This window comes from Leuciscus leuciscus (assembly GCF_965113295.1).
Source record: "Leuciscus leuciscus genome assembly, chromosome: 5".
Lineage (NCBI taxonomy): Eukaryota > Metazoa > Chordata > Actinopteri > Cypriniformes > Leuciscidae > Leuciscus > Leuciscus leuciscus.
Window position 1 is genome coordinate 18,066,179 of NC_138729.1, and position 27,574 is coordinate 18,093,752.

General features: G+C 37.2%; 2 protein-coding genes across 3 annotated transcripts in view; one reads left to right on the plus strand and one right to left on the minus strand.

Annotated features, from left to right (window-relative positions):
- The window catches only part of LOC309498811 (titin), a 22,720-nt gene extending 3,609 nt beyond the window's left edge, over nucleotides 1–19,111 (minus strand). Inside the window, exons 1-19 of the mRNA XM_082169729.1 lie at nucleotides 16,830–19,111; nucleotides 16,538–16,689; nucleotides 9,717–9,980; nucleotides 9,424–9,575; nucleotides 8,729–8,882; nucleotides 8,455–8,644; nucleotides 7,740–7,834; nucleotides 7,459–7,645; nucleotides 7,148–7,245; nucleotides 6,005–6,158; nucleotides 5,803–5,921; nucleotides 4,652–4,840; nucleotides 4,456–4,569; nucleotides 4,283–4,338; nucleotides 3,933–4,053; nucleotides 2,068–2,590; nucleotides 1,482–1,642; nucleotides 1,287–1,356; nucleotides 488–686 (exon numbers count right to left, since the gene is read on the minus strand). Of these exons, the coding sequence (XP_082025855.1) occupies nucleotides 488–686; nucleotides 1,287–1,356; nucleotides 1,482–1,642; nucleotides 2,068–2,590; nucleotides 3,933–4,053; nucleotides 4,283–4,338; nucleotides 4,456–4,569; nucleotides 4,652–4,840; nucleotides 5,803–5,921; nucleotides 6,005–6,158; nucleotides 7,148–7,245; nucleotides 7,459–7,645; nucleotides 7,740–7,834; nucleotides 8,455–8,644; nucleotides 8,729–8,882; nucleotides 9,424–9,575; nucleotides 9,717–9,980; nucleotides 16,538–16,622 (2,931 nt within the window). The 5' untranslated portion in view covers nucleotides 16,623–16,689; nucleotides 16,830–19,111. The remainder of the gene's footprint in view (nucleotides 1–487; nucleotides 687–1,286; nucleotides 1,357–1,481; nucleotides 1,643–2,067; nucleotides 2,591–3,932; nucleotides 4,054–4,282; nucleotides 4,339–4,455; nucleotides 4,570–4,651; nucleotides 4,841–5,802; nucleotides 5,922–6,004; nucleotides 6,159–7,147; nucleotides 7,246–7,458; nucleotides 7,646–7,739; nucleotides 7,835–8,454; nucleotides 8,645–8,728; nucleotides 8,883–9,423; nucleotides 9,576–9,716; nucleotides 9,981–16,537; nucleotides 16,690–16,829) is intronic.
- Nucleotides 19,112–20,602: 1,491 nt separating this feature from the next.
- Nucleotides 20,603–27,103, plus strand: LOC309498766 (uncharacterized protein). 2 transcript variants are annotated; one of them, XR_014206034.1, is made up of 2 exons: nucleotides 20,603–20,661; nucleotides 24,568–27,103. XR_014206034.1 is itself a non-coding variant. In XM_082169669.1 (2 exons), the coding sequence occupies exon 1, from the start codon at nucleotides 20,801–20,803 to the stop codon at nucleotides 21,896–21,898; it is 1,098 nt and encodes a 365-aa protein (XP_082025795.1). In that variant the 5' UTR covers nucleotides 20,678–20,800; the 3' UTR covers nucleotides 21,899–23,907; nucleotides 24,568–27,100. The 2 variants fall into 2 exon arrangements, 1 of the variants encoding a protein (XP_082025795.1); XM_082169669.1 differs by lacking the exon at nucleotides 20,603–20,661 and adding an exon at nucleotides 20,678–23,907 and having other exon boundaries at nucleotides 24,568–27,100.
- The last annotated feature ends 471 nt before the right edge of the window (nucleotides 27,104–27,574 follow it).

Below are 27,574 nucleotides of genomic sequence, written 5' to 3' on the forward strand. Positions count from 1 at the left end.
TTGGAGACAGCCTTTCCCTTATGCTGGCCTCCGTATCAGACGAAGAGCTGATCTGAGGTCCTGAAGCTTTGCGTTCTGTCCACGTATAACCGCCAAGAGCGGACAGGACAGAGAAAAGCTAGGGCTGGGTCATCCTCCTCCAAAGGCAGTGCTTGCAGGTTCACTTCCTGGTCCCCGAAGGAACCTTGGGCACGTATCCGAGCCGGGGTCTCAGGACAATGTGAGAGTTGGCCGGCCTGAATTCTAGGCACGATTTGTTGACCGAAAATGCTTGCAGGTCCCCTACCCTCTTGATGGAAGCCAATCAGCGGCAATAGCGGCAACATACACTTTGAGGGTGGAGGGAGATAGCCTTCGCTCCAACCTATCTTGCAGGAAAGAAAGCACGACTCTGATCGGACATTCCCAGTGGGTAGAACAATGTTGTCACACATCAATTTACAGGTGGGAAAATGTCCTCACTGCCACATCCCTACTTTGTACTGACCTGGTCCTCCTCTCTAGGCTCCGGGTGAGTCTCCACAATAACTGGCAGGTCCTGGGTGGAATGGACACCCTCTTGCACATCATCTGATGGTGGCTCCATCATCATGGTGGATGGGCTGCATTCTGTTGGGAGCGCTCTTGTCTCGGATATGTTGGGGCTTTGTTCAATAACAGCCACCAAATTATCATCCTCAAATGCTCTGAAATGTGTCATCATTAAAAATGTTACAAAAACTACTATTCAATTATAGGGATAGTTCACGCAAAAATGAAAATTCGGTCATTAATTACTCACCCTCATGTCGTTCCAAACCCGTAAGACATTTGTTCATCTTCTTAGCGCAAATTAAGATCTTATTTATCATGCAACAACGTCTGCTCTCGTGACAACGCAACATGCATGCGTTGTGGTTCTCTCGTGAAAGCACACTGGAGATTAATGTTTTGAAAATAAAGTGGTAAATTCAGGGGGGTTTTTTGTGCAAAGCACTCACCTGACCTCGCTTCATAAAATTTAAGTAAAACCACTTAGATCACATGGATTACTTTTATGATGTCTTTACTAAATTTCTGTGGGTTGAAAGTGGTAGTTGCGTAGGCTGTCAATGAGGGACAGAAAGCTCTCAGATCTTATAAAAATATCTCCATTTGTGTTCTGAAGATGAATGAAAATCTTACGGGTTTGGAACTACATGAGGATGAGTAAATTAATGGCAGAATTTTCATTTTTAGGTCTAACCCTTTAATGCAACGTTGACAGGGACATTATACAATTATCAAATGCTCTCAACAAAACTAACTTGTTATCATATGTCCTTTCCATCGCAAGACGTTCCCCATGTCTGCAAGGCCCACCCATACACCTCAGAGCTATGAGAAAAATAATAATTATATTACATTTTTTATGCATTTGAAAATCTCATTTAGGAACTCATCACAGGTCTATGCGAGAATAATAGGTATCAAGGTTTATTTTTATTATATTAAAGTCTCACCTGCTCTCCCTGTAGGTATAGCTGCAGGATCATTTGTCTGAACCAGAGAATAAAAGGCCATGGCAATGAAAATGAATGCCAAGGAAACACCTACTCCAACCACAATGGGAATGTCATGTTTCTCAATCACAGGCAACCAAGTCTGAGATTTCTCCTTTTCTCTGAAGAAAAGAGGGTCATAAGTTACTTACAAAATCACAAATCAAACAAAGCGTGAAACAAAAACATCTCAGCATGCTTCAGTAAATTTTCCAAAAAATTTACTAAAAAAGCATCAAAGTCTCTCATGCCACACTTTCTCTTAATAACGTTGAAGTACTGCTGAAGTAAAGTTTCAAGCTGTCACAAATATTTCTGTCATGGTCAATAATAGTTTGCAAAGGTTAAAGGAAATAATATGTTTTGTTTCAAAGTGTATTAACTAAATGACTATTAAGGTGTATATATATCATAATCTTACACTATAAAAATGACCAAAATTATGAGATATTAGGAGGGGAGGATGGCAGGAGGGGAGGAGAGGGGGAGAGGGAGAGGGGGAGGGGATGATAAGCTGATTAATGAGGAAGCTCACTTGATAACCAACCTGTTATTATTGTCAGTGGTCCTCATAGGAGCTTGTGATGTGTTTTTCTTGAGTGATTCGACTAATTCTGTGTCATTTGTTACCGATGACTTCGTACCTCCAGACTGCTTAATGTTTTGACTCTTATTTTGATGCTGTTCCACAGGGGCTGAGGCAGTGAAGTTGTCCATATCCATTAAAGGTAAGCCTGGAGTCTGGGAAAAGCTCTGAATGTTTTTAATCTGAGAATATGAGTCTGCAGGCGAGGGGCTGTTTGTGTTTGGATTCATTAATGGAGGTTTAGTGACCTGGTCCATTGGTTGGATATGTGGATGTGTATCCTGCATAAAAGTCTCTTTGAGTTTGGGAGATGGTGTAGGTTTGATGGGCACAGCAGTTGGATTTTGTGTTTGTATGGGTTCTTTAATGTTCTCATTACTTCCTATGCTAATGCCAGTTGGCTTCAGTGAAATAAATTCTGTAGTGTCTTGGGTAGATTCAAGATTCAAGTATGTTGGTGAGTCCTCCACAAAAGCATTTAACACTGCACCAAACACAAAAAATAAGAATGAGAAAAAAACAACCCAATACACCAAACAGAAAAAAAAACTCCTCTATGCCAGGGATTCTCAACTCTGGCCCTCGAGAGCCACTTCCCTGCAGAGTTTAGCTCCACTGATCAAACTCACCAGCCTCTAGCCAGAGATGGTCTTATTATTGGGAGAAAAGAGGGTCTGTGGCTCAACCATTGGATAAAGCGTAATGGCTAACTTGAATCACATGTGCCTAGATAACCAATCACATTACAGCCTTGACGTCATTGAATTTTGTTCAGATTTGTGCGACAGTCAATCACTGTTTGTTGATACCATAAAAATGAATGAGAAGTGCCGTGAAACTGAATCCTACCAGTCACACAATTGTCTGTGATTTCTCTTTTAAAACAGCATTTTTTTCGGTGTAAATCAATCCAAAAATAATGTTTAAGAGCAAACTTGTTGAAGATTAGCTAGCTGATGGGCTGTCGATTCATTAAATAAGCCGTTTTCCCTCAAAAGCAGTTTATTCAGCGTAGTGAAGCCTCTCTTCCATTGACATCCATGAAAAAAAGGGTGCTTCTCAATATCCCTCCTTGTTTCCTCCGTCCTCCATCCTATGGCCCAGAAACCGATCGAGCTCAGCCATCTTGAAGGACATCTCAATTCTCTAATTGCACCGTGAGGAGGCAAGCAATGAGGAGTGCAGGAAGCTTCCAGTGGAGTTATGAGCGAGGATGCTCAGGTGTATCCTTTGCGGAAGTGTTTTATCAACTAAACGTGACACACATATAAATTATCCTCCCCCTTCACATCTGTCACAATAATTTTAATTTATACTTTACCTTTGCAGTTTAAATAAACCACACATCTTACATATTCCAACAGGGTATCTTGCTTTATTATTATTATTTATTATGAATTTCTTAAATAACCAAACTTCAACAACATAAGGGCAGATCCTTTGAGCGCTGCTGATGACGCTGTGAAGTGACGCTTGAGTGATCAAGTATTCCAATGTATAAAAAAAGCTTTCATTCGATTCCTCCGTCCTCCTTTTCTTTCCTGGCAGCCTTCTCTTGCATCCTGCAGGGGGTGGAGCTGAGACACGAGGAAAGGAAGTGAGGAAAGGAAGTGAGGATGCATAAATACGTTTTTTTTTTTCTGGTTTTGCAGGCTTGCCTTCGAGTGGTTTTGCTCTCTCTTTCTAGTACGACCTGATTTGACCTTGATTATATTGTTCAGGTGTGTTTGATTAGGGTTGGAGGCTTGGAGCTAAACTGTGCAAGAAAGTGGACCTTGAGGGCCAGAGTTGAGAATCCCTGCTCTAAGGTATGTTAATATCCTTACAAGATATCTTTGTATAAACTTCAGTTGTCCGCCGAAGGGATTCTTTTATCTCTGTATTGTTCAGAATCTTTGAACCATAGAGAAAGGAATTAGTAAATAGTTCTTGTTCACTCTCTGGAACCTGGAAGGTTAGAGGAACAAACAAATTCAGACCCATAATTGTTATTAGATGCATTTTTTTTGCAAGGCATTATTCAATCTTTTAAATTCACTTAACCATTGAAAATGGTGGAGAATGTTGATGAAAATGCCAAAGTACTCACAAAACAATCACAGAGTCACAGTTACACATGTTATGAGGCTAATGTCACAGATGGTACCAGAATGACTCAGCACACTGCATTACTCACAGTGGTTCTAATCATTTTACTCAGTGCTTCTTTATCACGTGGGACATCAGAGTCAGCTTTAAGTTAGAGCATTAGAATGATTAGATCAAACTGAGATGCAAACAGGAAACTTATGTGTATTCATTTTAGGCATGAGAACTACAAATAGTTTAGTTCTCATGCATTTTACCCACCTGTTACAGTTATAATAGCACTTCTCACATCCTGACCGACTCTGTTTTCTGCAGTGCAGTGGTACTCTCCTGAATCAGATTGGTGAATATTTGAGATGACTAATGTCCCATTATCTGTAAAATGAAATGTCACGTTTTAAAAACAAGTGAAAACCTGCATCATATTAAACCACAGTCTGTTCCGTATGTAACAAACCATCAATGTGTATCTGTTGTGGGAGTGAGACTGGAGACTTTGGACCAGACAGTTGTGAATTTCGTATCAAAGCGGTTCTAATCCAAGTGTATTTGACAGGAAAATCTCCCACGGCTCGACAAGGGAGACTAACAGGAGATCCCTCTGAGACGGTGAGTGATGCAACGAAGGAAACAATGACTGGTTTCACTGAAAAGAAATGAAAAGTTAGATCAGGGGTGAATTCCAATCGGAAGTGAGCCTCCCTATTCCCTACTCACTCTGAAGGGCAGAGCACTTGAAGAGGAGACTTTGGAGGGAGCAGGGCACTTGCGTGTCATGATGTAGCCGTTTGGAATGCACTTGGTGAAGGGAGCAATGAAAGACAACGTAATTTCCTGGAATGTTACCGTGTCCATTAGCCCATTAGCTGTTCTTACAAGAGGAATTTATTATTGCTGTTAATATAATTGTTGCAAATAAATATACATTTTATAATGAAGTTTCTAAAATATGCTTTATATATGTGTGTGTTCCATTTCTGCTCTCAACTTTAAAACGTGCCGTCTTTTGTGTGGACACTGTAAGCAGTCAACACTATCTAACCTACTTACTGTTAAACTCATTTATTACCTATGAAACCTATTTAAACTTCATAGGAAATGTATGACGTGTGTAAAATATCACAAAAAAACAAATGATTCTGTTTATACATAAACTCGACCTCTCCCGCCATCTAGATTTAAAATGAATAGTGAGGATTCGCCACCCTGGGTCGCATGACCATAAACGATAAAATTACTTTCATTGAAGTGACCATTGCATGCCCTTCATTAACGCACTTGTGGAAGAGCCCTTTATGAAGGGATTTAGGTGTTCACTTGGAACGATCCCCTTCGTGAAGTGCCCTTTCAAGGCAACTGTTTGGAATTTGGCCCAGTTGTCATTCTATTGAAGTAAAGACATCACAAACACCCTAAAAAAAAAAGAACTACGGTGGTACCATAATACAGCGACGTATTAGTTGATAATACCATGGTACAAAATGATTACCTTAATAATAATAATAATGTGTTTTCACATCCCCTTATCTCATCGAACATGCCCAAATACATGTTAGTACTATGGTACTTTTTTAGTATACTTGTACTTTTTTGGCAAAGAAGATTTACCAGCAACTCGAAGAGTCATGGTTTTCTCATCGTGACCCATTGTATTGGAGGCTGCGCATGTGTAATGTCCTTCATCATGCTTTCTCGCTGATGAAATGTAGAGAGTTGTGTTTCTTAACCTGGGAACAAAATGAATTCACAAGCACCACCCGGTAAACAAGAACCACAATTATAGTTAATAAACTCTTCCTGCAAAACTTACCCCATGATAATTTTGCCTCCAGTTTGGACAGACTGGCCTAGCTTTGACCACTTGATTGAAGGAGCAGGGTGTCCTAACACTTGGCAGTGTATCGTCACTTCAGCTCCTACAGGAGACGTTATCACCGTTGGCCAGATAGTCACGGATGGAGGTTCTGAAATAAGGCCAGATTGACCACAGAAAAGAATATAATAATGAAACCAGCTTAGCAAACATAAAATGGAGATTTCAAAATTCACAAATTACTAGCCATGGTTTTATGGGTTCGTGAAACCCCGCTTTGGTTCATGATAGAACTACAGGTGTTTGAGGACATTATGTTAGAAATGTCCAGAAACACCTGGTTTCCTTGATTTATTTTATTGTTGAATTTCGTTTTATTATCTTATTTCTATAATGTGTATGTATGTGTTTTTCTTTTCTGTGAATGCACACATGTATTTCTCTTCTGTAAAGCATTTTGTAAACACTGTTTTTAAAAGTTGCTATATAAATAAAGCTTTACTTACTAAATGCCAAATTAAATAAATAAATTTGATTTGGAGTCATATTCTTAAAAAGTCCTATATATATATATATATATATATATATATATATATATATATATATATATATATATATATATATATATATATATATTCTTTCTTTTTCTTTTTTTTTACAACAATACAATTTAAATTAATTTAAAAACATTTTATATTATATACAAAAATAGTAAAAAGTATAATTTCAATATCATATTTATTTGGCAGGTGGAACAATACTACATATATCACAAGAGGTTCTTCTTTAAGACACACCTGCAGATTTATACATAATTTAAATGTCCATTATTTATAAAATGCACACTTAGCCTTTGCATGTTTCTTTATTAAATATTCTGGCTAATTTTGCTATTCTTTCAGGTATCAAGAGGAGTTTAGTACTCTGCTCCATTTACCAAATTTAAAAAAGTATTATATAGTAAAAGTCATTCTTCAGATTCTGTCTGGGCCTGATGGGTTTCAGTAGACATAAAAGCACTTCCTGGTTTATGTGCAGTGAAATGTTTATGATTACATAGTTCAGACTAAACCTTTCTCGGATAACACCTCTTTAGTTACTTTCACATAGTTACTTCCACAAAGTCAAATAACTCCTTACCATGAACATCCAGGAAGATTTTTTTCGAGGTGAGAGCCCTTTTGAGAAGGGAATTAGATGCTCTGCAGAAATACAATCCACTGTCTGTCTCTTGTACACTGAAACACAGAAACTCACGATTAAAAAGATTTTACATTTTTTATGTTTTAACTTATTACAAGATTCAATTTACAGATAGGACATGCCTAATTAAAATATACACAAACATCACAGTTCAGCAAAAACAGAGTACATAAATCAAGGGTGTCCAATCCTGCTCCTGGAGGGACACTGAACTGAATGAACTGCAGCAAACAATCTACACAACACACCTGTGGAAGAGCAGGTCTCCATTAGGATCAGTAGTATAATGCAGTCCTGGGTGGAGGAGTCTGTTGTTCTTAAACCAGGACACTTGTGCTTGAGGTCTGCTGTGAGGAGGCCTACAGGAAAGAGTCGCAGATTCACCCTTCCTCACTGTTAGGTTGGCAGGTTCAAGCATAAAGGTCCAATCCATAACTGCGTGAGAAAGGATGAAAAGGTATGCTAAATAGAGGACAGGTGTGAGCAGCCACCACCTGGAACGAAAGTAGACTCATCCGAAAGGAAGTACCTGCAGGTAAGAGGTAGGCTGGTTGGGATTTCACTTTCTCCTTCTCATTGCGAGCTTCACAGAAATACAGCCCCTCATCTTCTGACGAAACTCTCCTAGGAAGAAGGTTTTCACGCCTTTAATGCCTTCTGTCATAAGTATTTAAATTCACCATGCAATCAAAATTGACCATTCTTATTTTTTAAGGAATATTGCAGTATTTTTTATAGGCAAAATGATTTATCCATGCACATCATTATTGTGTTTAATTGATGGCGCCTCATAATCTTTAATCAAAATAACTTCCTCTTCCTCTTGCAGCAACATATCTTTTCTGATGACGTGTTTATTGGCGTGAGGGCGGGACAACCTGTCACTCACATGAGATCAACAATCTCGATCGACGATCAACGAGCAAACGATCAAACGGTCCAATCAATTCTCCATGGACAAAATCAAGTCCTATCCTACATTTTTTCTGGTTTGAGAAGCCATTTTACTCTGATATACAGTATATGTCAGGGAAGAAAAGTCTAACTTCCATTTCTTGCCAATTTTAACAACAAAGGGTATTTTATAAATATTCATAGGCATATATTAATGATTTATTGATTAATGATCATATATTTCATTGAACTTTGTTTTATTAAAACTCTTTGTTCTTGAAGAAATGTATATATATTGTTGTTTTAATTTCGCACTTATTGATTCATAATCTGCCGTAGAAATATCTCACTTGAAAATCAGCAGTTGTCCGTCCTTCTGCAGATCCCATCTAGATGAATTGGGTAATGGACGTCCATCCTTAAACCACTGCACTGTGGGAATGGGGAAGCCTTCAACAAAGCAGTGGAGTGCCGCTTCCTTTTCAACAGGTACAGTGACATTTTGTGGGCCCTCAATTATCTTTATGTCTACATTGAAACCTGTGCAATAAAAAAACAAAGACACTAAGTAATAAGAATGCAAGATTTGTATAATGCAAAATATATAAAAGTTTTATGTCTTACCATGCACTGTCAGAGTTGCTGCTTGACTCTCTTTGCTTATGTTCAGAAGAGGATTGTGGGTGATACAGATATATATTCCTTGGTCTGTTTTGGTGATGTTAGCCAAGTGCAAGGTGCCTGAAGTCTTCCTTTGACTCCCTCCTCCATACTGTCCCTAGTGGTAATATTTAGTATTTAGCAAAGAAATATTATTACACTTGTCATGGAGCCCTTTCCAGTTTCCCCTTTTGTCGACAAACCATCGGATCTGGCTGCATAAAAACCAATCTCTCTCCACGCATTTGTCGTGGTTGCACTTTCTTTGTGGAGATTGTGTGCTAAATCATATAAATATTGAAGTTCTGCACAAGCTCTGATAGATGGGCTTCAAAGTTATCAATTTGTGACTACTCAGCTGGCATGTGTGATTGTAAATAGAATAAAAGTCACGTCCAAACCACACCCACGAACAGTTTTAATCAAACAGCAACGCTCTATGACTTTCCAAGTTCTCATTGGTCAAGACGAGATCTTAACAGGAAATATATCACCAAACAATATATAATTTCGTAAAGGCTTATCATCTTTTTAAAGTAGTAAAACTAAAACCATCTTTAGTTGTAATTGATTGTAAGTTATTTTATTATAGCCATATTTGATTATATAACAGTCTGTGCACTTACTATAAACGTGTTTTAGTTCTGTAGCTACTGTACCTGAATCTGGTTTCCTTTGGTGAGAACTCTGCCATTTTTCAACCATGAAATCTGAGCAGGAGGAGAACTATCACCAGAGACACACTGAAGGAAAACATCTTGTCCCTCTTCAGTTCTCATGGACTGAGGGTGAAAGAACACATCTTCCAGGCCTACAAACAAGCAAACACAAATTACAATCTATGACCATTTGTGGTGGACACCTTAGATGCATCATGTGTGTAAGTCCTGTGTGTAACCATTAACATAATTTCAATAATTAATATAATTGTATACTAATGCAAGATACATACATGCTTTGCTGATCATGACAGTGGTCTGAATCTGTTTGTTCCCTCTCTTTGCACTGCACGAATAGTTTCCAAAGTCGTCTTCTTTTAAGCGTGGAAAGAAAAGGGAGCCATTGGCCATTTGAAGAATCCTGCTGTCCAGACCCCCAGTGTCTCTCTCCCATTTCACTGGTGGAGGAGCCTTTAGGCCAGAGTCAAACACTGTGCAGTGCAGCATCAGAGAGCTATTTAAAATCCCGACGCCATCTTCTGGTAAGATTGAAAATACTAAGCAAAAGATAAAAGTGTGCAAGGAAATAAATTAATATAAAAAGATGATGTAAATATAAAGAGAGTATTTTTTAGAGATCTAAAGTAAACATATTATGCTCTAAAAGCACTGTAAAGCAGGAAACGTGTGTTATTACCTTGAGAAGCCATTTCTACCCCCTCTGAAAAATGAGTGTTGCTGTTGTACCCTGATATAATTGGTTCAATCATAATAAATAATATGTTTGATTTGGGTAAAATCAATTAATTTAGATACTAAAAAATGTCAAAAAATGTATTGCATTTATGAAGAAAAGGTTCAGCACCCTATCTATCTCTATTGCCTCAATGGTGTACAGTGTCTTTGGGCGGATTGCTGAGGCAGATTGCCAGCAACAGCCATTAGGATTGTTTGTGATTTGACCTAAGGGTCCTCCTGACTACTGTTTTGGATTTTTTCCCTAAACCTGACTATCTAGCGTCTGCAAATCGACACTTAATAAATAACAATCTGGCGTCTTCAAATCGACACCCATAGCGTCTTCCAATCGACACTTAATAACCTTTATACTCTAGCTCTCTGCGTCTTCCGTCGACAACTGGCCAAGTCTCTTACTCTAACTTACTTGCTTCCCAAAACTGACCTGCTGTGCAGCAGTAATAAGACAGACTTTCAGCAAATGTCCTTTAAATGCCTTTATTAACGGCCAGGAGATCTTCCCGAGCAGTTCTCAGGGAATCTCTCCCAAGAAGCAAGGCCGGAGGATCTCAGACAAATTCCATTGAGAATCCCACCGTAAAACACAGATACAACAGTTTTTAATCGAGAAAACAAATAACATGTCACCTTCAATATCATTGGTTCAATTGGTTCAAAAGCCCCAACCTTTTTCCTCTGTCACTGGCACAAGCAAACTCTGTTTTAATGATGACTTCATTTGTTTATCACAAGATTCTAACAGACTGTCTAGTTTCATTTCCCAAACTATGTTATTTATACACACATATGCACACACTCAAAGACACAAGTTTTCCATTGGTTTCGTACAATACATCCTGTTCAAATGTTAGATGTTAAATAAGGTTAGATGTTAGAAACATTGTTAGTTTAATATACAGTTTAAAATTTCTACGACACTACTCAGGTTTCGCAGATTTAGGAGCTAGATTTAGCACTAAAATGCTTTGTGAAATACTCTTAGAGTAAAAATTTAGAAGTCCTAAAATTAGGACTGACACGCCCATTATTTTTAAGAGTTTCACCAAAATCTGCAAGTTAGGAGCTACTTTTAGCCTTAAGATGTTTTGTGAAATCGGGCCCAAGTTTATTGGCAAAATTTAGTCTGTAAGTCAGCTGTTTGCATTAAAAAAAATTAAACAAAAGTAATTGAAACAGCTCAACACAACAAATGTTTCAAGTGGTTTCCCCAAATTCAACTGAAAATGCAACTTTTAATGACTTCTGCAGTCTCCAAATTATTCAAGCCTCTAAATAGAATTCCTCATAACAGAACAAATCTGCAAAACAGGTGTTGTCTCAAGCACACCTGATGCAACTAATCAAGGGCCAGCAGCCATATCACTGTAACATGTAATTGTAACAGTGTCTTTAACCCTTTATGACCTACCATAGAACAGTTCTGCCAGAGTATATCTTTGTATTTTTACATGCTGTGCTGTCATTCTTTTGAGCATTTTCATATGCCATACATCAAAATAATCCTTACTTTCCCAATTTGAAGGCTATATTTGTAATAAATCAATAGTAACTAGATAAATATCTCAAAAGTGCAATAAAAAAAAAAAATTAAAAAAATCATATTTTTTTTCTACATGTTTTATTCAATACAGAAATTTGATAAATGCCAACCTCAAACTTGTCAATGTGAAAAACGTGCATAAAACGATTTTAAACTATACAGAATTGATTTGAACTGTTTACATAAATTAGTTTCTAAGATACACTCATTTATAGGTCTGTACAAATTGCGTAATATGCGTTTACAAATACAAAAGAAAAACAAACAAACAAACAAACAAAAAACATAAAAATGCATTGCACATCATTTCTTTCTTTGGCTGCATACCTGGCTTTCTTCCTGATAAAACAATTTAAAACTATACAGAATTTATTTGAACTGTTTACATAAATTAGTTTCTAAGATACACTCATTTGAGTCTGTACAAATTGCGTAATATGCGTTTACAAAAACAAAAGAAAAACAAAGAAAAAAAAGAAAAAAACACAAAAATGCACTGCACGTCATTTCTTTCTTTGGCTGCACACCTGGCTTTCTTCCTGGGACGGATCTATTCCTTCAAGAAAGTCGGCTTCGTCCTTGAAACGGAATCTGGAGCCGATGAGCAGACGGAGAGTTCATCTTCATCGGACGCAATTAGTATTGCCAAAACATCCGCGTCCATGTACTTTCGTTTAGACTATGTTACGTGCGCGCGCGCGTGTGTGTGTGTGTGTGTGTGTGTGTGTGTGTGTGTGTGTGTGTGTGTGTGTGTGAATGTGCTTGCATTTGTAAAAGTGTATTTGTGAGTGTGTAAAGGAGAAATAAATGATGAATGATAAAAAGACAATAACGAAAAGAAAGAAACATACCAGTACAGCAAATGGGAGTCAAACGCATGGTCAAATGACGCAGCGTGTGACGTCACAACATGTGACAACCTTTGGGGTCATAGTGCACAGAACGTGATACGTCAATGAGCATCGGAAGATGTAACTATCAATCACAGATCTACATAACATGTGTGCAAAGACGTGCAATGCATTTTTGTGTGGTTTTTATTTTGTAAACGCATATTACGCAATTTGTACAGACTCATTAGAGGGTGAAAAGAACGCAACAGGAGCATGTTGGAGGCTTGATCTGAACATGTTACATCTCTGGTTTTGTATGCAAAAAGAGTTATTGAGCTAGCGATTTGGTTTCAGTTTCTATAGGCTCTTAAACAGACACACGCAAACGGGAGCGCCGGCGCTCCCGTCGGTCTTAAAGGGTTAATGTAACAAGCACTGTCCTTCCGATGAGACGTTAAACCGAGGTCCTGACTCTCTGTGGTCATTAAAAATCCCATGGCACTTCTCGTAAAGAGTAGGGGTGTAACCGCGGTGTCCTGGCCAAAATCCATACATTGGCCCGTGCCAATCATGGCCTCCTAAAAATCCCCATTATGTGAATTGGCTCGATCTCTCTCTCTCCTCTCCAAATGTGGTGAGCGCACTGGCGCCGTTGTAGGCTGCCGTCACATCATCCAAGGACTTCATTAGTTGCACCAGGTTTGCTTGAGCTAGAACACATGAAATTTCTGAACTGTCTAGGTTTTTTGGGTGTCACGTTTGACTGCATGTTAGAAATATTATCATCCTTCACAAACAAGGAACAGGATACATAAAGATAGCGAATGCACTAAATGTTCCTAGAGACACTGTTGAAAGGATTGTTCGCAAGTTCAAAGTTAAAGGAACAGTGATTACTCTACCTGGACGGGACAGAAAAAGGAAGCTATAAACGGCTGCATCCAGATTCCTGAGAAGGCAGGGTCAGAAAAACCCTCGAGTGACTGCAAAAGACCTGCAGCAAGACTTGGTGGTAAAAGGCACTGAGGTTTTAGCTTGCACAGTAAGGCACATATTAAACGCATGCCAGAACTCCAAGACATACAACAATACTGACCCAAAAGCACAAGAAAAGTCAGCTCTAATATGCTAAAAATCATATAAATAAGCCACAGAAGTTTTGGGATTATGTTCTGTGTAGCGATGAAACAAAACTGGAACTTTTCGGCCCTATGGAACGGTGGTATGTCTGGAGGAAGAAGAATTAAGCATATGCTGAAAAGAAACCTCTACCTACAATTGAAAGCATGGTGGTGCCTGGTGATGCTCTGGGGCTGCTTTGCATCCTCTGGCACTGGAAACCTGCAGCATGTGGAAGGCAAGATGGATTCATTGAAGTATCAGGAAATCCTAGGAGAAATCCTAGGTTATGCCGTCAGTAAGGAAGCTGAAGCTTGGGCGTCATTGGACCTTCCAACAGGACAATGATCCCAAGCATACCTCAGATTTCAACAAGGCTTGGTTGCAGAAGAAGTCCTGGAAGACTCTACAGTGGCCATCATTCACCTGACTTGAACCCCATAGAAAAGTTCTGGTGTGATTTGAAGAAGGCGGTTGCAGCACACAAACCCAAGAATATTACTGAACTGGAGGCCATTGTTCATGAGTAATGGGCTAAGATTCCTCAGAAACGCTGCCAGAAGCTGGTGTCTGGTTATACATCTCGATTGCAGCAGGTCATAACAGCAAAAGGGTGTTATACTAAGTAAAGATGCTTGCCATGAAAGTGTTGAATAATTTTGAGACAGCAGAAGTCATTAAAAGTTGCATTTTCATTTAAATTTGGGGAAACCACTTGAAACATTTGTTGTGTTGAGCTATTTTAATTACTTTTGTTTGATTTGTTCATTGCAAACAGCTGAAAGTCAGTACATTTGCAAATAAACCTAATTTGCAATGGGGGTTGAATATTTTCGATTACAACTGTATAGAGGTTCCATTTGAGCCAAAAAGAAGTTGAGTGCTTTGTGCTTAGTTTGTACAATACATTTTCCTTGTCTACAGTCATTGCCTACTTGTTCAGATAAATGTGTATTATGTTGATATGTAGGCTATGTTCTCTGTTTATGTTGTATTGATCTGCTGTCTAAACTGTCATCTTTACTGTAATCTTGTTATCTTTATTGTTGTCTTGTTATGTCGTCCATACTGTTTAATCTGTTTGTTTGTTTTCAACACGTAACCATTATAATCATCAGAGATGCATGCAAATACATGGAAATAGGTAAGCTTTGTTTCCGAATTCCCTAAGAAAAGATACGCTATGTAAACCCAGCCAGTATAATCACAATGAAAGCACCAAAATTTCCATATTTAACATATACTGCCCAGCCAAAAAAAAAAAAAAAAAAAAAAAAAAAAAAGGCTTTAAATAGGCAAATGATTAAGAGTCTGTGATTGGATTGTTATTGCATTGATTATTATGTTTCTAACATGTTTAATGTTTGGCAACAATTCTTCTAAACCAATTGATGGAGAGGGATACACACTCCATCGATTAGGGTTAGAAGAACTGTTGCCAAACATATAAAATGTTAGAAATATAATCACTGCAATAATGATCCAATCATAGACTCCTAAGCATTTTCCCATTTAAATCCAAACAGCGACTTTTTAAAAAGTTTTTTTGGTCGGGCAGTGTATATATATATATACATATATATAACAACTGCAAAGCGACCAATGTCTAAACAACATGATTAATGCATTAAATCCAGCATAAACTCCAGCACAACCTGCATATTTTTAAACTCTCAAGACAGACGTCACTATACCTGAACCTCACAGCGATTGGCTGCCGACTGCGTTTTTTGCCTGATATTTGCATAAAGTCGAACTGCCCAACTTTTTGACGCTCTCAACGTTTTCTTCTGTCCACTGTCAATCCCACAATGCACCACGCAAGCGTGAAACTCAACTTCCATAAGAATGAATTGGAAATGCTTGCTCTGCTCCGCGCCAGTGGGCACACACCGCAGGGACAACAGAAGACGATGACAGTAAGGACAACAGAGAAAGACGACAGTAAGGACAACAGAGAAAGACGACAGTAAGGACAACAGAGAAAGACGACAGTAAGGACAACAGAGAAAGATGACAGTAAGGATGACTGTAAAGACGACAGAACTACAGTAAGGAGACAGAGAAAGACGACATAAACAGAGAACATACACATCAACATACTAATTTTTTCGGAACTAAAAAAATATATAAATTGGACCTAGACACCTAGACAATTGGACCTGTAAACTGTAGACAAGGACAAATGTATAAACCACAAAGCAGTCAACAAATGTTTTGCCACAAATGGAACCTCATAGTGTAAAACATTATAGTGCTTTCTTGAATTATGCATAAAATGCATTTGCACATATTTAGTGAAAATATTTTTTTTGCATTTTCTAATTTAATAATTTTTCTTTAGTAAAAAGGAAATTGTAAATATTCACTATACATCACTTTGTGATGATTTTTCTGAAAATCATAAACCACTCTGTTTATTTACAGGTTTAAATTCGATTATTAATACATTTTTACTGTTTAGGCTTGTGGACCCCACTTTATGTCTTAGTTAGAATATAGTACTAAAAACACAATGTATGCATCATGTTATCTGTAGCATAAATCATTTTATATTGCATTAGTGTTTGCAGAGTAATACCCAGGTATTCTAGATATATTTAGTGTAGCCTATCTTTCACCACATTAAATCTCATTTCAAATGGGCGTCACTTTGAGGAAGCAGGGGTAGTTTGAAGTCCACCGTTGCTAGGCTACATGTGGAGCAAGCACAATGTTTTGGCAAGCCTTTTGTCAAATTATGCAAGCGTATAAAAGATTTGCATGGCACGCATGCATTTTTATGGGCCTGTTCAGCAGAATAAAATCACATAAAATCACATAAGCTAACTTGCATCCAAAATACTAAACAGGTTATACTCACCTAATTCAGACACAGCAGAAGAGGACAGAAGGAGGAGCATCTGAAGTGAACTCCATACAGGACGAGACATGCTAGCCCTCTTCATCTGTGCCTTTCAAACGAAGATAATGGTCCATAGCATCATTCCTCATCTGACCAAATGCATTCATGCACTGCAAGACAAACAAAGTTACCATACTAATGCAGGATTCAACATAACTGTTGCATTTCATAATCATTATTGACTAGATTAACAGATTTTTTTTTCATTCATAAAGTAGCCTAAATATAAAATATTTCAAAACATACATACTTGTGCTGTGCCTCATTTATTGGTGTGAACGTGTCTTCAAAGAATGAGTGCAAATCACTAAGTCTCAAAGAGTACAGCAGCACCCCTCCCTCCCTCCCTCCCTCTCTCTCTCTGTCTCTCTCTCTCTCTCTCTCTCTCTCACTGCATATTCCTATTTTGGTTGTGTTTCATTACCACTATTATCATCACAGCCAGCCTTTGTATACTACAGACCTCTTTACTCTCTTCAATAGACTGAGCACTTTACACCACACAGCAGCAAAACCCTCCATTTACTGATCGTAACATGAAAAGAGAAAAAGCGCTTTGTACTTAGAGGATCAGTTAGAAAGCTTGTAAGGAAAGGTTTGTACCTGAGCACATAAGCTTCCATTGCTACTGTGTCCATGTAGGGCGGTCTTGGTTTTATGCTTCCCTAATATGGCCAGTACATGGCAAAAATGAGTGGTGCAATGATGCTGTAAATATGGTTATATTTCTCTACAGACATTATGTCCTCGGTGTATGAATGTGTTTCATGAAGATATCCATAGTTAGATTTTTTTATATAGGATTGTTCTATATTCTATATACAGTATTTAATGCAATTACTTCCGAAGTAACTGAACTAAATTACAGAAAAAATGAAGAATTACCGTACTTTACTTTTCAAGGAGAAAGTAATTCAATTACAGTAATTAATTACTTAGTAATGTGTTATACCCAACACTGGTACATTACAATTTATGTTTGGACAGGCTTTTGATGTTTAATGTTGTTTATGTCTATGTGGTGCTTTTGATATGCTGTAAGACAAACTATGTACAAATACATTAGTCAACAGAACCATTGTTGAGTATTTACCAAAGACAGTCGCAAAAATGCGGTTTGAAATCACCAGTGTTTCTGAGTGGACCTCTGAGCTGGTGTGAGTGCGTGGAGGCGGGGCTAATTTGCATATTCATATAACCACGTATACTAAATTAGGTTTAAAGTCACATTCAAGTTAATTTAAGGCATGAACTAATTTTTATTTATTTTTTTCAAGGAAAAAACTTTTAAATATGATATTTTGGTGATCAAAGAATTGTTTTAAGGGACAAAATTATTGACTACAGGGGGACTTTAAGATTAGCAGATTCAAGCATATTTTTCCATTCCATATAGTTAACAGACGATTAAAGAGAAAACCAAAACAAATGGTGAACAAATGTTTCTAGTGATCATCTAATCATTTTTAGAGTTGCTGTTTTAAATACTAATGGCAGGTAAATTTGTAGGGCATGTTTTAGGCTATTTAATGCCTCAGTGTATGATTTTTATTTATTTATTAGAAAATTAAGAAACAAATGGCACTGTGTGCCAGTATTATATTTGTTATTGCTTCATATTGTCTGCTGTGCATCTGAGTTATTTTTTAATGTGCTTTACATGTCAAGTCAAGTCAAGTCAAGTCATCTTCATTTATATAGCGCTTTTAACAATGTAGATTGTTCCAAAGCGGCTTTACAGAGATACAATTTTTGGCTTTATAGCAGTTTGTGAATAAAGTTATTTAAAGTTAATTTGATTGAAATTGTCATCGAGATCCTCTTTCTCTGATTACATAATAATGTTATTATTGTAATTCATTTTATTGTTACATTTCACATTTTAGACGGTCCAGTCTATTATGATAGTGTACTATGTTGGGAGAGCAGCTGAGTACTCCGAGGCAAACAGAAATCCCATGAATGAGTGCTTCAGCCTTATGACTCATCTGGCATTGGCCATAGACAGCAGGTGGGTGAGCTAATGGGATCTAATGCCAGGAGCCGGGGGTGTGTTTTCTTTAGCCGAACAACACCCCATTAAATGAAAAAGCAGTTTAGCAATTCATTAACGTATTTAAAATTTGATCCCCTTACAAATACAACCAAAGCACTCAAGAGAAGGAGTTTAATTTGTCTGGCATTAGACATATGGGTACGGTGGAAAGAGTAAAGAGAAAACTTTAGAATATTGATTTTATATTTATATAAATGGATCTATAAAAGTAGACTTACTGACTGATAACCAGTGTTGGGGAAAGTTACTTTTAAAAGTTATGTGTTAAAATATTGTGTTACTCCCTTAGAAAGTAACGTATTGCGTTAATTGGTCACTTTTTATGGAAAGTAATGTGTTACCTTACTTTTGCCTTACTTTTTCTCACCTGGACTGGGCTTGCTTGTTTGTTTTTTAAGAAAAAAAAAAAAAAGTTACAACTATTTTTGCCAAAGGTAAAGGCCTCAGGCTGAAGGAAATGCTAAGTCACGACTGTACCGTAGAGGGCGCAGCTCAAACAAACCTTTCAGCTGTGCTGCCATTCTGGGTCACAGAAGAATAGGATGCAAGATCAACACTGGCCCTGTCCCAAATGGCACACTTCTTATGCACTTAGGGTCTTGTGGACTTACAATGGCTGCCGTGTGCGTGTGTCCGTTAAGTCCATGCGACCGTAGGGTGTCCCATTTGTTTCAAAAGTGGTTTCTTTGTGGTCGATATGCGCCCTCGATGTGCACTTTTGCCACACTTGCACTGAAGTGAGCTCCACAGCATGCTTATTCCGGCTTACGCCATGAAAGTGTGGACTCGTAAGACCGCAAGTGTTTAGGTTGCCATTTGGGACAGGGCCAGCCTTAGCAATAAAAACAAAAAGATGAAGGTAATTTTTGCTTATTGGTATATGGTTAAGTTGGATCATCAAAGGTCAGCAGCAAAGATATTGGTTAACAAAGTAAGGTTAAATACATAAAGTATATTTGTGTTATTTCACATTAATTATTGCAGGTTTGCGTAAAATGTTGAGTTTGCATTTCTCTGTTTGTTATTCATTTTGAGGAACATTGAATCTGTTTTTTTGTGCCAGTGAGATGAGTAAATGCCTGCTCACATTTAGTCTAGAACAGGGGTAGCTATAGCCAACCCTGCTCCTGGGGGGTGATATTCCAGAAAGCAAGGTTAACTTACCTTCACAAATACCCTGAACTCTCAGTTGATTAACTTAAACCATGCTTACTGTACGTTCACACCGCCGCCGACTTGAGCTGCAAAGAAGCTCTGGCCGCCCTGTCAAGGACGCTTGTCAAAAAAGTACGGGGAAGCTTGTTGACGCTTTGGCCGCTCTTAAGTCTGTGTCACACCATGAAATGTAAACAGAAAAAAAAACAAGCAATACATTGACACTAGGAACCTTTTATAATGACAGCATTTTTATAACCGATTTGGTCGGGAAAAAAAATATTTTGATTAATATGCGCAAGGGAGAGAGAGCAAGACGTATTGTTTGAAGACGGTGAAAGTGAGTGCGCGCGCGCGGCCGGGGCTCTCTCTCTTTTGTAACTGGTCCCTATATGAAAATAACGTCATATCATAAATGATAGGAAACCCAGCAACAACGATTATCAGTTTCTCCTCCGTTTTCTCGGAACTCATGTTTTGGTAGGAACGAAAGTTTACATCGTATGTTTCTCCGGAATCAGCCAGCGCGAAGGACGTCTATATTCCGATTGGTTGCTGGCGTTTGCCGCTGCTTGCCGCTGAATCGCGTCATAGCTCATTACCATAAAGTTGAGATACTTTCAACTTTCTGGTTGACGCTCAAAACGCCCAAAACGCGACGCCGATGGATTTGACGCTCCTTGCAGCTGAGAGAAGCCAGCTTCCATTGAAAATGAATGACTTCCGGTAACTTTGGAAGCTGCTCGGAGGAGGAGATGAGAGCGGTCAGGTGACGACTTTGGGACTGACGTGAGCGGAAGTATTTTGACTGACACGGAGGCAAACATTGTGACAAATTACTAGGAGGAAAGACTAGGACTGAGAAGTAAAGGTAATATAAATACAGTTTAAATAAATAAATAAAAAGAAGGGAAAAGGGTTGTGTGAGGAATTTGCAGTGGGATTATCGACCGACGGCCTGTATAGGTCCGGAACGGTGGTCTCACGGAGTTCCTTGCAATCCGTAGGAGATGGTAGGAAATGACTCTGACAGTGAGAGTAATAACATGGCTTGTAGTGAGGAAGATGAGAGGAGGCTAAATGAATGGGAAAGTGCTGGTAAGGGAAAGAAGGGAGAGAGTCGGAAAAGAAAGAAAAATCATGCATCTAGCATTGGAGGATCAGAAAGTGATGAAAGTGGAAAAGGGGTAAAAACAGTAAAGGAAGGAATATTGAATGTTGTTGTCAGATTTGAAGAAGAAGGCGGAGTTAAGAAAATTGACCCGATTAAATTAACAAAAATCATCAAGAATCAGATTGGGGAAGTGAAATATGCAAGGATTTTAGGAGATGGGAATTTGCTAATTGGATGTGAAAATGGGACCCAGTTAGACAAAGCTAAAAGGATGACATATATTGGTAAAGTTAAGGTTCAGAGGGTTGTAAAAGTTGGAGAAAAGAGAGATAACGGAGGTAAAGGAGTGATTTATGGGATTCCCATTAATATCAGTAATAAAGAAATACTGGAAAACATGAGAGTGAATAAATTCACAGTGAAAAGTGTCAAAAGATTGACCAAAGGAATAGAGAAAAAGGACACTGAGTCAATACTGATTGAATTTGAGGAGAAAGACTTACCTAAAGAGGTATACTTTGGATATGTAAGATATAATGTAAGAGAATATGTACAGAAACCAATGAGATGCTACAACTGTCAGGAGTTTGGGCACACTGCTAAAATGTGTAAGGGGAAAAGAAGATGTGCTAGATGTGGAGGTGAACATGAATATGGGATGTGTGGTGAGGGAACAAAACCTAAGTGTTGTAACTGCGGAGGAAATCATAGTGTAGCATACTGGGGATGTGAAGCACTTAAAAAAGAGGTGGAGGTACAGAAGATAAGACTAAAAGAGAAGGTGTCATATGCTGAAGCAGTTAAGATGAATGGACAGAGGAATCAGAATATAGAGGGAAGAGTGGATAAAGGACAAGAGGAAATGGATGATCAGCAAGGGATGAGGAAAGCATGGATAGAAAAAAAGAAACTGGTCACATTCATTGCAGGAGTAATTAATGCAACACATGAGATTAAGTCAAAAACAGAAAGAATTCAAGTAATTTTTATGTAAAATTAAAAGTGAAAGTGAAAGCGGCAGAACACCATTTGGACATGATAGGGCTGAAGTGGGAGGAAATAAATGATGAACTCAGGATGCAAGCATGCAAGCCAGGAGGCATCATGATTAGGTTTTTAATCCTAATAATGCTGATTTTACAATGGAATGCGAGAAGTCTCTTAGCTAATGGGCAGGATTTTAAGCAATTTGTTGGTAGTAGGGTAGAAAAACCAGAGATAGTGTGCATTCAAGAAACTTGGTTAAGACCTCAATTGGATTTTGTTTTATATGATTATGTGGCGGTAAGGTATGATAGAAGGGAGGGGGGAGGAGGAGGGTGTGTTACATTTATAAAGCAAGGAATACCGTATAAAATCTTAGGAGTGGGAAATGAACAAGAATATGTAGTAGTGAAAGTATGGGCAGGAAAGAGAGAGTTGGTGATTTGTAATTATTATAATCCTTGTAAAAGACTAGAGAAAACTAAGCTAGAAAAGATAGAGGGACAAAATTGTAATAATATTATATGGTGTGGGGATTTTAATGGACATAATACTTTGTGGGGGAGTAAAAAAAGTGATTACAATGGTCAAATAATAGAAGAAATGATAGATGAGAAGAATTTAGTGTGTTTAAATAATGGTGTAGGTACAAGAATTGATGTTAACACTGGAAAAGAATCAGTATTAGATCTCACATTAGTTTCAAATAAAATTGCAGCAAGATGTGATTGGACAGTGCATAAGGATGGCACAATAGGCAGTGATCATTATCCGGTGTGGTGTAAAATAAATATAGAGGTAGTATGTAGTATTGGGGAAGCAAGTGGAAAATGGATTTTTGAGAAAGCTGATTGGGGAAAATTCCAGGAGGAAAGTGATAGGTTGTTTAGGCAAACTAAAGATGAAGTTAGTGTTGAAATATTAGATAATCAAATTAAGCAAGGTATAATATCAGCAGCAGCAGAATCCATTCCCAAGAGTAAAGGAAGATGTAAAAAGAAAGCAGTGCCATGGTGGGATGGAAAATGTAAAGAAGCAGTGAAAAATAGAAACAAAGCATTTAGATTAGTTAAAAGAACACATAATTATGATCATTTGATTCAGTATAAACAAGCACAGGCAATAGTTAGGAGGATAATCAGACAGACAAAAAGAACATTCTGGAAATCTTATTGTGATACAATAGGAAATACAACACAAATAGGTGAAATATGGGGAATGATTAAAAAGATGGGGGGGGATAAAAGAGAATGGAATTATCCAGTTCTGACTGAAGGAAATGAGAATGCGATAACAAATAAGGAAAAGGTAGAGATGATGGCAAAACGTTTTGTTAGTATAAACAGTTCTAATAACTTGTCAGAGGAAGGAAGAGTAGCAATAGAAAGAACAAAAGCGCAGTATAAGGATGTGATATGCAGGAAAGATAATGGGGATGAGGAGCAAGATGCTCCTTTTAGCATGGGAGAGTTGCAGAGAGCGCTGGATAGGTCAGGGAAAACGGCTCCAGGGAAAGATGAAGTGTGCTACAGTATGTTAAAACATTTAAGTATAGAGGGTTTGGGGAAATTATTAAATTTATACAACAAGGTGTGGGAGGAAGGGAGACTTCCACAAAGCTGGAAAGAGGCAATAATTATTCCAATAAGGAAGCCTGGAAAGGATTCAAGTAATCCTGGTAGTTACAGACCAATTGCATTAACATCGCATATATGTAAGATAATGGAACGTATGATAAATGAAAGACTAATATATCTTTTAGAGAGTAGAAATAAAATGGCTAGATGTCAAAGTGGTTTTAGAAAAGGAAGAAATACAATGGATCCTGTGATCATTTTGGAGGAGGAAATAAGGAAGGCACAAGTGAATAAAGAAACTGTAGTAGCAGTATTCTTTGATGTGGAGAAAGCATACGATATGCTGTGGAAAGAGGGTCTTTTAATCAAATTACATTTAATGGGAGTTGGAGGGAAAATGTTTAATTGGATTATGGATTTCTTAAATAGAAGGAATATACAGGTGAAAATTGGGGTAGATTTATCAAAGCAATATGTTGTAGAAAATGGAACACCGCAGGGAAGTGTGGTTAGTCCAACTTTATTCTCCATTATGATTAATGATATTTATTTAAATCTTCCAGGGGATATAGGGAGGTCTTTATTCGCAGATGATGGTGCTATATGGAAGAAAGGTAGAAATATTGAGTATATTTTAAAGAAGATGCAGGAAGGAATTGATCAAGTTGAAAATTGGGGATTAAAATGGGGATTTAAGTTTTCAGTGGAAAAATCAAAAGTAATGGTTTTTACAAATAAAAAGAAGAATAAGGAAATTAAGCTGAAAATGTATGGAAGTATGTTAGAGAAAGTAGAATGTTTTCGTTTCTTGGGAATATACTTTGACACAAAACTAACATGGAGAGAACATATAAAGTATACAGTTAATAAATGTAAGAAAGTGCTAAATGTGATGAGATGTCTTGCTGGGTTGGAGTGGGGTGCAAGTGTTTCAGCTTTAAAATATATATACATTGCTTTAATAAGATCTAAATTAGACTATGGGAGTATTGCGTATGGGTCAGCAGCAAAGACAACATTAGCTGAATTGGATATTGTGCAAGCGTGTGCCTTAAGAATATGTTTAGGGGCAATTAAAACTTCTCCAGTATGTGCACTTCAGGTGGAGGGAGGTGAAATGCCATTGTGGCTTCGACGGAAACAACTGACTGCAAACTATTGGATAAATCTTCGAGGGCATGAGGATAGTCATCCAACAAAAAAGGTATTACAAAAGTGTTGGGAAAAGGAGAGAAGAAAGAAAGAAAGTTTTGGCTGGACAGCTGATTTAATTGCAAAAGAAATGGAAGTGTATAATAAAAGATTTGCTAATACTGTGTTATGGCCTGGTAAGCCAATTTGGACATTGGAAATTCCGAAGGTTGATCTAGAGCTTTTAGTAATTAAAGGTTGTAATAGAAATATAGATATAACCAATGAATATTTTAAATATAAGAACAAGTATAAGGACAATACGGAGATTTATACAGATGGGTCAAAGGACCTACAAACAGATGCGACAGGGTCTGCGGTATACATCCCTAAATATGAGATAGGAATTAGCAAAAGAACATCTGACAGCATAAATGTTTATGCAGTTGAATTATGTGCTATACTTGTTGCATTAGAATGGATTGAACAATGCAGGGATATTAACATTCTAGTATGCAGTGACTCAGTATCAGCTCTTATGAGTATGAAGACTGGAAAAGCTAGTAGTCATCAAGAAATATTATATGAAATCTTGTTTTTAAATACAAGGGTATGTAGACAAGGGGAAAATATAACATATATGTGGATACCAGCACATGTGGGCATACAGGGAAATGAGAAAGTTGATAAATTGGCAAAAAAGGCAACAAAAAAAGAGCATGTTGACATTGAAATTAAATTGTCAAAATCAGAAGGGAAGAGTCTAGTGTGGAAAAAGATAATGGAAATATGGCAACATCAATGGGATCATGAAAGTAAAGGAAGACAACTATACATGATTCAAAATAAAGTAGGCAGTATAAGAGAGATGTCAAATAGAAGGACAGAACAAGTGGTACTAACAAGACTTAGGATTGGGCATTGTAAGTTAAGTGGAACTCTTCATATGTTAGGAAAACATCCCACAGGCCAATGCGATGAATGTCAAGAGGAAGAAACAGTTAGTCACATTTTTATGTCATGCAGGAAATTTATAAAAGAAAGACAAGAGTTGAAATATAGCTTACAAGAAATTGGTATAGGACAGTACAATTTAAAAAGTATATTAGGATGTGGAAAGAGTGAGCAAGGAAAGAAATATTTGTTTTATTTTTTAAAGAGGACTGGACTGGAAAGAAGAATATAATAAAAAAGTGACATGATAATAGTCAGCAGATGGCAGTAATGTAACATATTGGATACCAACTGCCTTAAAAACCCAAGGAAGAAGAAGAAGAAGAAGAACTTTGGAAGCTCAAGTCGGCGGCGGTGTGAACGTACAGTTACTCGGGGCATGTTGGTTTCAAAAACGCATCTGGGAGTAACTTCAGTCAACCCAGAGTATGTTAACGGTGAACACACAAGACATTCTCAGCAGATCGATGAATCGACGGTTCACCATGGAAACGAACGCTAAGAAAAAGTGCTCAAAATTCCTTTTTTCTTCTTTTGTTTATCGCCACCTAATGGATCGTTTTTCAGTCTTTTCGTTTAATCTTTAATAACTGTGAATAAGAATTAGGCTTACATTGTTTGTTTGATGCTAATTATATAATTTAAAAAAAGACATGGCTGTATATATATATTTTTATGTTTAGACATTTTGTTTCCACATTGCTTGAAAGGTAAGATATCACATAATGTATATTTATTATAGAAATATCTAGTTGCAAAAAAAAAACAACAAAAAAAAAAAAACATTTGAATGTAGATCCATGATGAATAAAATAAATATAATAAATAATAAAATATAATAAACTTTTACCACACCTGCACTGAAAAGCGAGCTCTGCAGCATGCTTCTTCCTAACGCCACGAAAGTGTGGATTCGTTTAGAAAATAGGACTTAGAAAATAAAAAAAGTTTAGAAAATGTAGAAAATAAAAAAGCAAATAAACTTAACTAAACATACACTGTAAAAAAAAAAAAAATCCTTTAAATTTACGGTAAAAAAACGGCAGCTGCTGTGGTTGACAGAAATTACGGTATAGCAACATTACGGTATCAACATTTTAGCTTTTATAGATTTAACTTAAATTTACAGTAAATAATCTGTATTTCATTAACAGATATAATGTTAATTTACCAACCTATTGAAGTAATAATATCTGGTTTGTACCCTTGCAATACACTGACAACCACCGAAAAAAGAGAAAGTCACATGATGAATCAAAGCTATTCACAAGCAGCTTTTCCACATGCTGAGAAGGTAAATACTTGAAGGTGCACAGTGTCATTCGCACAAATACTAAACACCATCATGGTAACACACATGACATTAAAAAAAGCAATAAACATTAATTGAACAACATTAAATGTAACATTAAACTCTAATGTACATAACTGATTAAAATAAACTAAGAAACAGTTATTTCAATGAAAATACAATGTGAAGTGGCATGCATGGAATTCTTCGAATGTCAATTTACGTTTTTTCACTGTAAATTATACAATGACTAGTTTATCAAATGTACGATTAGATCTATTACATTTCTTCATCATACGGAAACTTTCTGTTAACCAATTAACAGTTTTTTTTTCTTTCACCATTAAAATCACAAACATTTTTATAGTGTAATATAAAAATAAAATAAACATTAGCTTGTTAAAATCATGCTGTATAATATAATATAATATAATATATATTCATATACAGTTGTAATCAAAATTATTCGACCCCCATTGCAAATCAGGACTTTCAGCTGTTTGCAAAGAACAAATCAAACAAAAGTAAAAGTAATTGAAATAGCTCAACACAACAAATGTTTCAAGTGGTTTCCCCAAATTCAACTAAAAATGCAACTTTTAATGACTTCTGCAGTCTCAGAATTATTCATCCCCTTCATGGCAAGCATCTTTAGAACTTAGTAGAACACCCTTTTGCTGTTATGACCTGCTGCAAACGAGATGTATAACCAGACACCATGGTGGAATTTGAG

Excerpts from the sequence above, each read along its gene's own strand:
- LOC309498766 (XM_082169669.1), top strand. The coding sequence starts at position 20,801 with ATGGTAGGAAATGACTCTGACAGTGAGAGTAATAACATGGCTTGTAGT.